The sequence below is a fragment of the Capricornis sumatraensis genome, chromosome 2 (genome assembly GCF_032405125.1).
Source record: "Capricornis sumatraensis isolate serow.1 chromosome 2, serow.2, whole genome shotgun sequence".
NCBI classification, from domain to species: domain Eukaryota; kingdom Metazoa; phylum Chordata; class Mammalia; order Artiodactyla; family Bovidae; genus Capricornis; species Capricornis sumatraensis.
The window spans coordinates 145,355,111-145,369,702 of NC_091070.1; the positions used below are offsets into that span (position 1 = coordinate 145,355,111).

At 38.3% G+C, this 14,592-nt stretch overlaps 1 protein-coding gene across 1 annotated transcript in view; it reads left to right on the top strand.

The window, feature by feature from the left end:
* The window catches only part of PLPPR5 (phospholipid phosphatase related 5), a 102,650-nt gene extending 88,624 nt beyond the window's left edge, over positions 1-14,026 (top strand). The window contains exons 4-5 of the mRNA XM_068960917.1: positions 2,892-3,068; positions 13,862-14,026. Of these exons, the coding sequence (XP_068817018.1) occupies positions 2,892-3,068; positions 13,862-14,026 (342 nt within the window). The remainder of the gene's footprint in view (positions 1-2,891; positions 3,069-13,861) is intronic.
* The last annotated feature ends 566 nt before the right edge of the window (positions 14,027-14,592 follow it).

Sequence of the window (14,592 nt, forward strand, 5' to 3'; positions counted from 1 at the left end):
CTCTGGAGATGAAGGAGAAGGCAAATACTTTCCAAAGTTATTTAGATTCTATAGGAGATTTTCTACACAAACCGCACTTGCACCATTTCCTAATTCTCCCTGATGGTAGAGTACAAATGTAGCCTCATCCCTATGTGCTGTAATGGCCTTCTTTCCCCTGTTTTTAATTTTATTTCTCTTGCATTCACTGATACTTAGTTTATGTTCACTGGCCATTTTTTTCCAGGCAAGAAATTAATTGAGAGAAAGGAATGTTGGAGACACCAAAATGCTCTATCCTTACTTCCCTTTGACATCTCTCTTTCTCAAAAGGGCCACCCTCAATACTCCAATTGTGTATTCTTTATAATAAGCTTTATCGTGAGTCAGTTTTTTTATCTGTCAAATGAAGATAATGATGATATTTTATGGTTATTTTGAGGACTTAATAAATAAAATGCTTAGAGCATTGTTTTGAACAGACATCGCTCATGAAAATCATAGCTCTAATGATTATTAGCATATTAATACTATTCAGTTATCATTTCATATTCATTTTGTCTTAATGAGGGTAGTTGTCTTTTAGTGTTCTGACAGACATGAAGAAATGCAAAGGTAAGAAGTCAGTAATCAGAGAATCTCACTAGCAGCTTAGATTTCACTCTATTTATATGCGTGAGTCAAATAAGAAATTACTAGATTTATCACTGGAAATCTGAAGTGGGGTGATAGTCTTGTCTTGTTACTCATGTGGGCTGGACTCTTTAATATATTCTCTTGGAATGGCAAAAGCATCTTTTTCTCTTCTCATCTCCTCCTATTTCTCTCTCATGTCTACTTATTCTTCTTAACTGAGATTATTCAGCTCTTCTAAGCACAGGCTTAGAATACACAGACATAGCTCTGAAGGTCAAATGCCAAAATGAAGATAATCCAGCTTTTAAAATTTATATCCTTGAGTATTGAGACCTAAGATAGTTTGCAAAAGGCTAGAACTTGGCTAGATAGAAACCTTGTATCATATGAACTGTTTAAATATTCATAGTGTGTACTGGCGTCTAACAGGGCTACAAACTTTGCCCAGAAAAAAAAGAAAGAAAAGAGAATTACTGATTTTCATAGCACCCAAAAATGGCTCCCATGTACTAAAAGCTTAAGTGCTGATTTTGGTTTAATCTCTTAGTCAAATGTATTTTTTTTTTAATTCAACTGAGGACAATAGGCAAGTGGTTATATGCATTTGTAAGTATTTTTCTGACTATATTATCAGTATCAGATTCTGACATTAATGTCATAAAAACTTATTGTACTGTGAAAGCCATCTCTTTAATAATTACTAGTGACTTGCCTGGAAAATCCATGGACAGAGGAGCCTGGTAGGCTGCAGTCCATGGGGTTGCTAAGAGTTGGACACGACTGAGTGACTTTACTTTCACTTTTTACTTTCATGCGTTGGAGAAGGAAATGGCAACCCACTCCAGTGTTCTTGCCTGGAGAATCCCAGGGACGGGAAACCTGGTGGGCTGCCATCTATGGGGTCGCACAGAGTCGGACACGACTGAAGCGACTTAGCAGCAGCAGCAGCAGCAGCAGCAGTGACTTCAAATAGGGGCTCCCCTGGTGGCTGACAGCAAAGAATCTTCCTTCAATATAGGAGACTGGGGTTCAATCCCTGGGTCAGGAAGATTCCTTAGGAGAAGGGAATGGCCACCTTCTCCAGTGTTCTTGCTGGAGTATCCCATGAACAGAGGAGCCTGGCAAGCTGCAGTCCTTGGGGTCACAACGAGTTGGATACAACTGAGCAACTAAACACACACAGTGACTTGAAATAACTGACACATCTCCTTCACAGTCAACAGATTCACTTCTATAGAAATGCATATAGGAAATTATGAGCAGTTGAGCTATAAAATAAATCAGATTGGGGAAGAACTGGGTTTCTTGACCATGGTGTCTCACAACTTGAAAAGATTTCATTCGGTGCAACCAGCTGACAGTTACACGTTATTCATTAGCATACATGAAGATGCCAAAAATGTAGGTGTTTACTGATTATTTTGGTTTAAATGACACATTTCTCCTATATAATTAAGGGTTTTTTGTTGTTGTTCTTATGCTGGTTGATAAAATTTGTTAAACAAAGTATTTTCACAATTTCAGATAACAGCATAAAAGTAAATGTTGGTACTGTAATGAACTTTAAATTATTTTTTCCAAGTAATATCTATTTAGTGAAATCCACTTGATTTTGTTTTTTATAGATATGCTCACAAGTTTGATTTTTATAAAGTATGCATGCACTCTCAGTAGCTCAGTCCTGTCCAACTCTTTGTAATACTGTGGATTGTAGCCCACCAGGCTCCTCTGTCCATGCGATTTCCCAGGCAAGAATACTGGAATGGGTTGCCATTTCATCCTCCAGGGGATCTTCCCGACCCAGGGATCAAACCCACACCTCCTGCATTGGCAAGTGGATTCTTTACCCTGAGCCACCTGAGAAGTCCCTTTTATAAAGTGTACATCCTCTCAATATGGTATACAGAAATGTAAACATTAAAAACATTCATTAATTTTCCCTTTCCAGCAGTATTCATATAAAATGTAAATTCAGATAAAATGAGAGTAAGTAATTAAAAGTTTGTGAAAAGTGACTTGGAATGTCTGCAACTCAGTATCTTAAATGATTAATGTTACATAAGAATTGACCATTACTCAATATAAGGTAAGTACAATTAACTAATCACTACTTTTAAACTCTACTTTTAAGAAAATTCTTCAAAAAATTTATAAACTGTAGTTAATTATTTGAATTATATAAATATATCTGTTCCTATAAATATGTGTGTACTGATACATATATAAGGTGTAGATATATAAGGAAATGCATTCACGCTTTTTGTTTGCTATTTCAGATGTACATTACCAACACAATCAAAGCCAAAGGAACAAGACTTGCTAAGCCCGTTTTGTGCCTAGGCTTAATGTGTTTGGCCTTTCTTACTGGACTGAACAGAGTTGCAGAATATCGAAATCATTGGTCTGATGTGATAGCAGGCTTTCTGGTTGGAATATCTATAGCAGTATTTCTTGTAAGTACAAGTTTCTTTAGATATAATTTGTTTGTTAATTAATGTGTATAGCCACCTACTAGACAATACAGGTGTGAATCACTGGGTTTAGTTTTCGAAAGGTGGTCTCTGAAATGGAAATATGTATGTTTTAAATCACTCATTTCTTTCTTCTCCTTCATTTGTTCTGCCTAAGGTCAGGCTTGGGGTGAAAAGTGCCTATTTTCTACATTTAAAAGTGAAGAGACTATTTTCATGCAAAGTGGAATGGGGCTAAAAAAACACTCATACCTCCCTAGATGTTTTTTCTTTTGAATTTATTTTTTGACTGGAGGAAAATTGCTTTATAATATTGTGTTGGTTTCTGTAGTACAACAATGCAAACCAATCATAATTTATACACACACACACACACACACACACACATATCCCTTCCCTGTTGAGCCTCCCTCCCCAACCCCCTCATCCCACCCCTCTAGGTAATCACAGAGCACCAGGCTGGGCTCCCTGTGTTATATAACAGCTTCCTACTAACTATTTTACACATGGTAGCGTGTATATTTCAGTGCTACTGTCTCAATTTGTCCTGTCCTGTCCTTCCCACAATGTGTATACAAGTCTGTTCTTTACATCTGCATTCCCATTCCTTTCCTACAAATAGGTTTTTTTTTTTTTTCCAGACACACACAAAACTTTATTGTGGACCTTTTTGAAATGGGAAAAATTTTTTTTTAATTTTTAAAAAATCTTGTTTTTACTTTATTTTTCTTTACAATACTGTATTGGTTTTGCCATACATTGACATGAATCCACCACGGGTGTACATGAGTTCCCAATCCTGAACCCCCCTCCCACCTCCCACCCCATATCATCTCTCTGGATCATCCCCATGCACCAGCCCCAAGCATCCGGTATCCTGTATCGAACATAGACTGGCGATTCGTTTCTTACATGATAGTATACATGTTTCAGTGCCATTCTCCCAAATCATCCCACCCTCTCCCTCTCCCTCTCCCTCAGAGTCCAAAAGTCCACTCTACACATCTGTGTCTCTTTTGCTGTCTTGCATACAGGGTCATCATTGCCATCTTTCTAAATTCCATATATATGTGTTAGTATACTGTATTGGTGTTTTTCTTTCTGGCTTACTTCACTCTGTATAATCGGCTCCAGTTTCATCCATCTCATTAGAACTGATTCAAATGTATTATTTTAATGGCTGAGTAATACTCCATTGTGTATATGTATGTTTAAAAAATTTCCTCAGGGCACTTAGCATCCTGAAGTATGTAGAGTATCCCAAAGTGCCCTGGTGCCTCCGAACAGTCCTCTCCTGAGCTGCCAAGTCCCAGAACCTAACAGGTGAACCTCACTTGTGAGATGAACCGGTCGCCTTCAGTGACTGAAAACCCATGGAGAGTTTCCAAGGCAATATCACTCAAATCAGATTTTGCCAAGGAGTGAGGCATACACGTAGTGACTCTTAATGAGGCAAGCCTGCCATCTCTACTTCTGCAATAAAAATCTCCTTGGACTACTTCTGTAGATTTTAGTTCTGTAGGTTTAGTTGTTTCAATCTGGCTTTCGGTTCAGTTCAGTTGCTCAGCCGTGTCTGACTCTTTGCGACCCCATGAATCGCAGCACGCCAGGCCTCCCTGTTTATAACAGTACGTTAAAGCTTATACAAACCTTTCCAGCTACCAATGATTTGCGCACTGTTATGTGCTGGGCATTTTATATAGGTTATTTCTTCTAGAACTTCTTGTGGTAAAAGTAGTGACCATGCCCTGATCCCTTTCTAGACCGTTTGCTATTTTTCTTTCTGATGCCTTTCCCTGCTGTGTCCAAGGTCCCTTGGAAACTTAGGCTTACCTTCCCCACCCCCAGAGATATCCTGTAGCCTCATGCAAACAGGGACCCAGGCATGGCCCCAAACCTTTCCCTTGCTTTCACTTATGACAGTTGAAACAGGCTAACTTTTTATAAAAGAAACAAAAAAAAATGCTTCACTTAAATCCTAAGAAAATAATCATAGGCACAGCAAACAGCATGCCAAAAGTTGAAGCATTAAAGCGCTAGTGCCAGATGTAACTGAATTTCAACTCTGTGGGTCCGGAACATCTTTGCTGGTATTTCATCAGGCTTCATCTCCTGTGGCTGTAGCCATCTTCCCTTGACTGCCAGTGAACATCATGATGCCTTGCAAGGTTAAGTCTAGAGCACTCATATTTTCCTTTCACTTCCTCGTCTGAGAACGATGTGGGGAATGATTAATTGGACTAGGGGTCCCCCTTGAGCTCAAGACCATCTTACTGGACATACTCAGAATCTTCCATAGGGCCCTTCAAACATTCCCATGCATCCAGGAAAAGGACCTTATGAAAAGGTCATATGGAGGTGCTTTAACCATGTAATGACTAAACAAGCTTTTATCCATAAAAACAGTGTTTCTGATTTTAATGTCAGTGCGAAAGTATGTTTTGCTTTATACAGTAGTCTCCTCCTATACCCAAAGGAGGAGAAGATGTAGCCTGATGAGGTACCAGCAAAGATGTTCCAGACCCACGGAGCTGAAACACAGTTACATCTGACAATAGTTCTTTAACCAGGCCTGCAAAGGGCCTCAGATAAATATGACTGGTCTTCTCTGGGAGTCTGTTTCTGGAGTCAGACAGGACAGTCTATTCCCTCAAACATTCCCTCCTTTTCTTCGTTCATGAAACAAACATTTACTGAGACCCTACTCTAATCCAGGCATTGTGCTTGGTGCTGGGAATAAGTACATGAAAAGGATCCAGTCCAGGTACTTAAATAGATTGCAGTCAGGTGGGACGAGATGGACATGAAGAGTTCTAGAGAGGATGATGTAATGGTAGATGTAGGGTACATACACTCAAGAGATCTACTCTGTTTGAATTAGGGCCGAATCAGAAAGAAGAGACTATATATAAACTTGAAGAATTTGTAAAGCAGATAGGTGTAGCTTGGGGCATAAGGAATGAAGGGCAAAGAGCACAGTGCACAGGCAACAGAAAATGTATCAAAAAATAAGCATGTATGAAGCCCCTCCTGTATTCTAGGCCGAAGGCACAGTATCCATCTGGCACCCAGAAATGATACCAGTCATCCAACATGAGTGACAAGAAGGGGAATGAAAAAGCACACAGGGGATACTCTGAATGCCTTGTGTGCTATAACAGTAATTTGGGCTCTTGCTTAAAAATGTAGGTGATTTGGAAGCCTCTGTCAGCTCCCAGATAGTTGAAACAGAGAAAAAGTTTGGTTGAATCTCATCCTCACTATCTACTCAATTTGTGCCCTTAAGCAATTTACCTAACCTCAGTTTCTTCCTCTTTAAATAAGGTTAAGTTCAGCTCAGTCTCTCAGTCGTATCCAACTCTTTGCAACCCCATGAATCGCAGCACACCAGGCCTCCCTGTCCGTCACCAACTCCCAGAGTTCACCCAAACTCATGTCCATCGAGTAGGTGATGCCATCCAGCCATCTCAGTCTCTGTCGTCCCCTTCTCCTCCTGCCCCCAATCCCTCCCAGCATCAGAGTCTTTTCCAATAAGTCAACTCTTCGCATGAGGTGGCCAAAGTGTTGGAGTTTCAGCTTCAGCATCAGTCCTTCCAAAGAACAGCCAGGACCAATCTCCTTTAGGATGGACTGGTTGGATCTCCTTGCAGTCCAAGGGACTCTCAAGAGTCTTCTCCAACATCACAGTTCAAAAGTATCATTTCTTCAGCGCTCAGCTTTCTTCACAGTCCAACTCTCACATCCATACGTGATCACTGGAAAAACCATAGCCTTGACTAGATGGACCTTTGTTGGCAAAGTAATGTCTCTGCTTTTGAATATGCTGTCTAGGTTGGTCATAACTTTCCTTCCAAGGACTAAGTGTCTTTTAATCTCATGGCTGCAGTCACCATCTGTAGTGATTTTGGAGCCCTGAAAAATAAAGTCTGCCACTGTTTCCACTGTTTCCCCATCTATTTCCCATGAAGTGATGGGACCAGATGCCATGATCTTCGCTTTAAGCCAACTTTTTCACTCTCCTCTTTCACTTTCATCAAGAGGCTTTTTAGTTTCTCTTCACTTTCTGCCATAAGGGTGGTATCATCTGCATATCTGAGGTTATTGATATTTCTCCCGGCAATCTTGATTCCAGCTTGTGCTTCTTCCAGTCCAGCGTTTCTCATGATGTACTCTGCATATAAGTCAAATAAGCAGGGTGACAATATATAGCCTTGACATACTCCTTTTCCTATCTGGAACCAGTCTGTTGTTCCATGTCCAGTTCTAACTGTTGCTTCCTGACCTGCATATAGGTTTCTCAAAAGGCAGGTCAGGTGGTCTGGTATTCCCATCTCTTTCAGAATTTTCCACAGTTTATTGTGATCCACACAGTCAAAGGCTTTGGCATAGTCAATAACGCAGAAATAGATATTTTTCTGGAACTCTCTTGCTTTTTTGATGATCCAGCAGATGTTGGCAATTTGATCTCTGGTTCCTCTGCCTTTTTTAAAACCAGCTTGAACATCAGGGAGTTCACGGTTCACGTATTGCTGAAGCCTGGCTTGGAGAATTTTGAGCATTCCTTTACTAACATGTGAGATGAGTGCAATTGTGCGGTAGTTTGAGCATTCTTTGGCATTGCCTTTCTTTGGGATTGGAATGAAAACACCTTTTCCAGTCCTGTGGCCACTGCTGAGTTTTCCAAATTTGCTGGCATATTGAGGGCAGCACTTTCACAGCATCATCTTTCAGGATTTGAAATAGCTCAACTGGAATTACATCACCTCCACTAGCTTTGTTTGTAGTGATGCTTTCTAAGGCCCACATGACTTCACATTCCAGGATGACTGGCTCTAGGCGAGTGATCACACCATCGTGATTATCTGGGTCGTGACGATCTTTCTTGTACAGTTCTTCTGTGTATTCTTGCCACCTATTCTTAATACCTTCTGCTTCTGTTAGGTCCGTACAATTTCTGTCCTTTATCGAGCTCATCTTTGCACGAAATGTTCCCTTGGTATCTCTAATTTTCTTGAAGGGATCTCTAGTCTTTCCTATTCTGTTGTTTTCCTCTATTTCTTTACATTGATTGCTGAAGAAGGCTTTCTTATCTCTTCTTGCTATTCTTTGGAACTGTGCATTCAGATGCTTATATCTTTCCTTTTCTCCTTGGTTTTTCGCTTCTCTTCTTTTCACAGCTATTTGTAGGGCCTCCTGAGACAGCTATTTTGCTTTCTTGCATTTCTTTTCTATGGAGATGGTCTTGATCCCTGTCTCCTGTACAATTTCATGAACCTCAGTCCATAGTTCATCAGGCACTCTGTCTATAAGATCTAGTCCCTTAAATCTATTTCGCACTTCACTGTATAGTCATAAAGGATTTGATTTAGGTCATACCTGAATGGTCTAGTCGTTTTCCCTACTTTCTTCAATTTAAGTCTGAATTTGGCAATAAGGATTTAAATAAGGTTACAGTCTCCTTGAAGGATTGTTACACAGACTGATAATGTGTAAACAAAATGGTGTGTATGTTTAGTTCATGGCCACATGGATGACTGAAATAATTTCATAAATGAGAGATTGTTTCCTTTCAGACGCTTTTACTCTGTGATAAGATTTGTGCTTTAAAAATATGTTTTTGGAAAATAAAGCTCCAGGTGAGGATAGAGACAGGTTATGCAGATTCAGGGAAGTGGTGGATGGGCCTCTGATTGCACAGAGGGAGGGGAGGCTGGCTGGAGGTGGGATGGTTTGGAAATTGATGAAACAATGGAATTGATGAGGATGAAGAGGACAACAATCTATGATGATTCTCGAGTTTCTCATTTGGGCAACTAAGTAGAATATTTATTTCAAGCAGTGACTATAGCTCTGGCTTGCAGTATCTTGGAGTGTTTTCAATTATTCTGCAGTGTGTGCAGATCACTAAGATGATTACAAGATAAAATTACCACTAACCTACTCCAAGCCACTGTGTGTCGGTTCAAGGCACTCATGTTCCCTGTCACCCACATCCAAAGTCTAGCATATGCCTTTGACTCACTCTCCCCACACTCAGTGATTCATCTAGTTGAAGCTCGTTTCCACTACAGAATCTTTCTCCCGTGTCTTACTTCTTTGCTGTTCTGACCATCACTTCTTGATTGTAGAGATCTAATTGCTTACCTCTTCTATATCTGTCGGTTCCTAGCTACCTTCTCACTTTAGACTCTCCTCCAGATGCCTTGCATGCTGCTTCATACACGTGATAATATAATTCATTGCTAATAAAAAAAACAGGAAACCAAGCTTCTCTCGTGCTGGATTAAACCAGACACTTCCATTGGGCTTCTGGGATCCTCCAGAGTCTGGCTGCACTCTTCCTGGTCAAGTTATGTTTCCCTTTTTTTTTTTTTTTACAGTGGAAATCCCACACTTGGAATCCAGTCAGTTTTCTTCGTCTCTCACACACTCTGTCCAGCCTGCACATTGCCTCTGCTGGAATGCTCCTGTGTATATTTTAGAGAACAAAACAGGAGTGGGAGTCAGAAAAACCTACATTGAATGCTGCTGTTGCCACTTTTTTTTTTTTGCCAGTTTTCCTCAATGTGTGATATTGACCATCCCATGTAGCTCCTCATTATTCTTAAAGTGCAGCCTCCCCTGAACTGTATTTAAAGTGATTACCTCTCCCCCGGACTCCTTTCCTCATTTCCTATTCACTTTTCTCCCCTGCACGATTCAACTTTTAGTATACCACATATAATATTTTGGGTTTTGTTTTTGCTGTCAAACTCTCTAGAATGTAAACCACTTACAGAGATGGTGTTTGTTTTCATCACTGTATATTCCCAGTGGTATATAGGAAGTTCTCAGGAGACATTTGATGAATGAATGAATGAACTGTTTTATTTACTTGCCAGAGCTCTTTTGAGGGTTAAGTGAAATCACATATGTAGTCAAGTCAGTCAATTGCATGGTACAGAGAAGGCTATGGATACCATACTCTTCACCTTTGATGACTTTATTATTGTAGATTGATTCATATTATTTTATAAAAATGAATGCCTCAAAGTACTTCCAAGAAAGATGGATATTACAGTATCAGGCAGGATAATTCAACTTTACTGACCAAAGCAAGAGCTTGTCAGGTTATCGTGCATATTCCTAACAGTAATAATAGTTATTTGAGTATTCTTTACTGTATTAATTAATTCTCATGCACAGTGAGACATAATTATTATTGTCTTAGTTTTGCAGACAAAGCAGACAGATGTAGTTATACTAAATAACTTGCTTAGGCTCACAGAATTAGTAAATGGAAGAGCCTAGGATTAAGCTCCAGGCCTGTTTGACCCCAAAGCCCATGCACATAACCCCATACAGCAGAGATGTTTTATTTGCCACAAGGAAGAGGCAAACTGATCACAAATGGATCAGATTAATTTATTATCACTACTGGAAAAAGAAAACAAAAATCTATATGTAATGGTGACTTATTACTAGTGTTATTTTTTGGAAGAGAGGGTAGAGTTGCACTCATGGAAACCCCTAATGTAAAAATAGAATGTTTCTAAAGAAAGTCACTTTCAATTATATATGGGAACATCAGAAAATTTGAGAATTTTTATCCTGGATTCATGATCATTTATTAATCTGTTCATTCACCTGGCACTGAGAATAGAATAGTGATCCAAAAAAGAAGCATGTCTGCTTCCATAGAGCTGATAACCTTGGAAGAGAATCACATCAACCAAAATGCTATGCTTGCAGATATATAATTTCATATAGAGATAGGTATTTCAGTGAAAAAAATCACAGGTCCTTGCCAGCAAATAAAAACAGCCTGGGATCAAGGAAGACTAATAAGGTGGTGATGCAGAGATGAGATATCACAGATGAATGAGATATGCCCAAAGACAGGACATGAGTATTCCAAACAAAAGGAAGTGAAAGGAAACAGAAGGTGTTTGGAAAATAGAGAAAGAAGGCTGAAAGGTGGACCTGAGTTTGCATTTTGAGAGGAATGAGAAACCAAGCCACAAAGTAGTTTTAAGGAGGTTGACATGATAAAATTTGCATTTTGGAAAGACCATTCTCACCTCTTTGTAGAGAGGGATTGGAGGGAGTCAAGATTGGATTTAGTCTTGAGAAAGCCTTGCAGGAATTCAGGCAAGTAATGATGATTGCTTAGTCTTTGGAGTTGGTGTTAGGGATAGAACAAGGCAGATATAAGAATTCAAAATCTTTAGAAAGAAGAATTGAACAAATTGAGTGGTTGAGTACAGGAAGTGTTCAAGCTTTCAGCCACATGCAACTGGGTTTGGGGATGAGGGGGAATTTCCTTTCCCTGATAGAATCCAGAAAAAGATCAAGGTTTGGAGTAGGATCAGAAGATGGGCACATCTTGGGTTTTATTTTGAACGTTTGTTGAATTTTTCAGCCAAAGAAATGGAGCTGACTTTGCTAATCTGTCACAACCTCTTCACTTTCAAATTGAGAAAACTGAGACCCAGAGGACTGTCCAAGAACAGGACATTCAGCCTCAGCATCAAAAACCATGTCTATTGTTATTTCCTATGAGCATTTTTCTAATAGGAAGTCAATTTCATATTTGCAAATGTTACCAGACAAGACTTACTAAATATTTGAATATGATTCTAAGGAAGATTTGATAATTTCCTTCCTCATAATTTAAATAATAACAGTAATGAAGAGTAATCATTATGCTAATAGATGCTTTAATGAATATCTGCTATGTGTTAGGCATTTAAATATTTCACGTGTGAATTCTTAGCTGCTTCAGTGGTGTTGTCCTGACCCTCAATTAAGGCAACAAGATAACTGGTAATAACTTTCAGAGTTTTCTGAACCAAAATTAGTATAAAAAGCAATTATACTAATTTCAGTAGCCACTATTAAATCTGTTCTTCATCTAATGACTTCCATTTTTCTGTGTATATAGTTATTTCAGCAAATTTTAATTCAGAAGAATTTGTAGCAGTTTTTTTTCACCTGCTGATTTTCCATAAATTTATATAATATTAATGGTGCTTACCAGGTGGCCATAGTGGTAAAGAACCCACTTGCTAATTTAGGAGGCATAAGACATGAGGGTTTGATCCCTGGATTGGAAAGATCCCCTGGAGGAGGGCATGGCAGCCCACTCAAGTATTCTTCCCTGGAGAATCCCATGGACAGACGAGCCTAGTAGGCTACAGTCCATAGGGTCACAGAGAGTTGGACATAACTGAAGTGACTTAGCATGCATAATATTAATGCAAAGAAAATGTGTGTGTATGTGTTGTGTATATATATATTTTTTTCATGAAATGGGTATGAAACTGTTGTTTGTTATATTGTTGTTAGCTCAAATTCTTGATTATATTGCTTGATTGCTGCTTCCACACCAAAATGGAAGAGCTGAATAGTTGCTGCAGAGATTATACACCCACAAAGCCAAAAATATGTCCTATCTGCTCATTACAGACAAAATTTGCTGACCTCTACTTTAGGTCAGTTACTATCTATTAGTCCTTTGCAGGCTCATCATTTGATAGAATGTTTATCAGGTACCCATTTCCAAACCTTTGCCAATCTGGATGATAGTGATGAAATTGAGTATTAAGTTATTAGGCTTTGATCTGTGCCTCTGATCTGTAATTATGCAAAGAATTGAAAGGATAATAAGTATATATCAGTTTGCAAGGAAATTTTTTCCGAGATAAAATCTAATAGTGTGTGTTATTTTGTAGATTTTAAAATTTAATTTAAAAGCTGGAGAACAATCAAGATGTAATTTTTGACCTCCAAAAATATTCAATAATGAGCCCTACACTTTCCACTGTGATTTGTGGAAAATATACAGTGTAAACTTGTGATTGTATATTAAGCATTTATTTATTAAATGAATGTTAAGTTATAAACTAGCTACAAGTAAATTCTTTATTTCAGTTTGATAATAGAATATAAAACCCAGAAAAAGAAGGCTCAAGAATATCTTACCTACTAGTTCAATATAAGCAATATAAACAATTAATTTTCCTGTATTATTTAAATCACTAATTCTTGAAATTTGATCCAGCTACATCAGAAGCTTCAGAAATGCCTTGTAAAAGTGGCAACTCCTAAACCTTATCCTTCATTTATGAAATCAGAATTTTTAGGAGAGGGCTTAGGAATGTCTTTATTTTAAGTGCCAGAACTTTATTTTCATGCACAGTAGAATATGAGAACTTCTGGTTTAGTATGGGATATAATCAATTGAAACAAGGGTCAGTTTCCTTTGTGTAAAAGGTCTTCTATTTTAGTGGTAGCCATAGTGAGCTGTTGTTGAAATGCCAGATATATATGAGATGCAGTAATAGACAATAAACTAGGGTTAATGGTGCTACTAAATGAGAAAGTGTCAATCGTAGTAGGTCTATTATGAATGTAAAGATCTTGAAGCAATGGGAAATAATTAACATTTAAATTAAGTTGTAGGTTAGCCACATTAAGGAAAGGTTAGCTTGCTATGAATTTTTATAAGGTTATGGTGTTATTTTTGGATCAGTTTGAGCATTGACTATAAACTAGTTTAATGAAAATTTTGGAATAATAGCGATGTCATTATTAACTGAGCTACATATTAATTGATGAATGCTCTTGAACACACTTGCACTGGATTACAAGATAAATTTGAATGTAAAGTTATAGACATGTAGTGTTTAAGTCATGCCAATACTTTATTACTGTGATTAATCAGGCTGCTCACAAAGGTCATGTTTATAGGGAGCATGGCTTTGTTTTAATTGTATTTTTTCCTGAAATTGTAGGTTGTATGTGTGGTAAATAATTTCAAAGGAAGACAACCAGAAAATGAACATACACACACGGATAACCTGGCACAGATGCCAATGATAAGCATTCCTCGAGTAGAAAGTCCTTTGGAAAAGGTAACATCTGTACAGGTGATTCATAATTTAAATTCTAAAGTGTGATTGTTATCTAGAGCAAATGAATAATTATTCTTGAGAGTTCTTTCACATTTTTTATTTACTAAAATAAGCTCAGAGTCTAATGTGGTATTTAGCAAAAACTTAATCACTGAAGAGAGCAACTTTTAAAAATGCGTATCACATAGAAAACATTTCTTTGAGCCTCTCAGGCTTAAAAGTTGAGTCTGTACATGGACTGTGCTGTAATCTGCCATAGCTTTAAGATAAGGCATATTATACAGTGGTCCCACTCATGGGCAAGAGTTTTACTTGAGAATGTATACATTTTTCATTATACATATTCCATTTCTTCCATGCTTCTTTTGTATGAAAATCTGTGTAGTGTAACAACTGGCATATACTCAGGACTCAATAAATATTGTTAAACCTCAGTGTGTAAAGTTCTGGCCTCAGGGAAACACCAGTGTGCTTTCCTGATCAGCGAGGCCCTGAGGATCAGGCTGGATTTAAGGGACCCTGACGAGGTAGCACTTTGAGTAGCAGGTCAAGGCCTCATGGGACGTAGCAATGAACAGAAAAGCCAGGTTATAATAACTTTTCTTGAGACT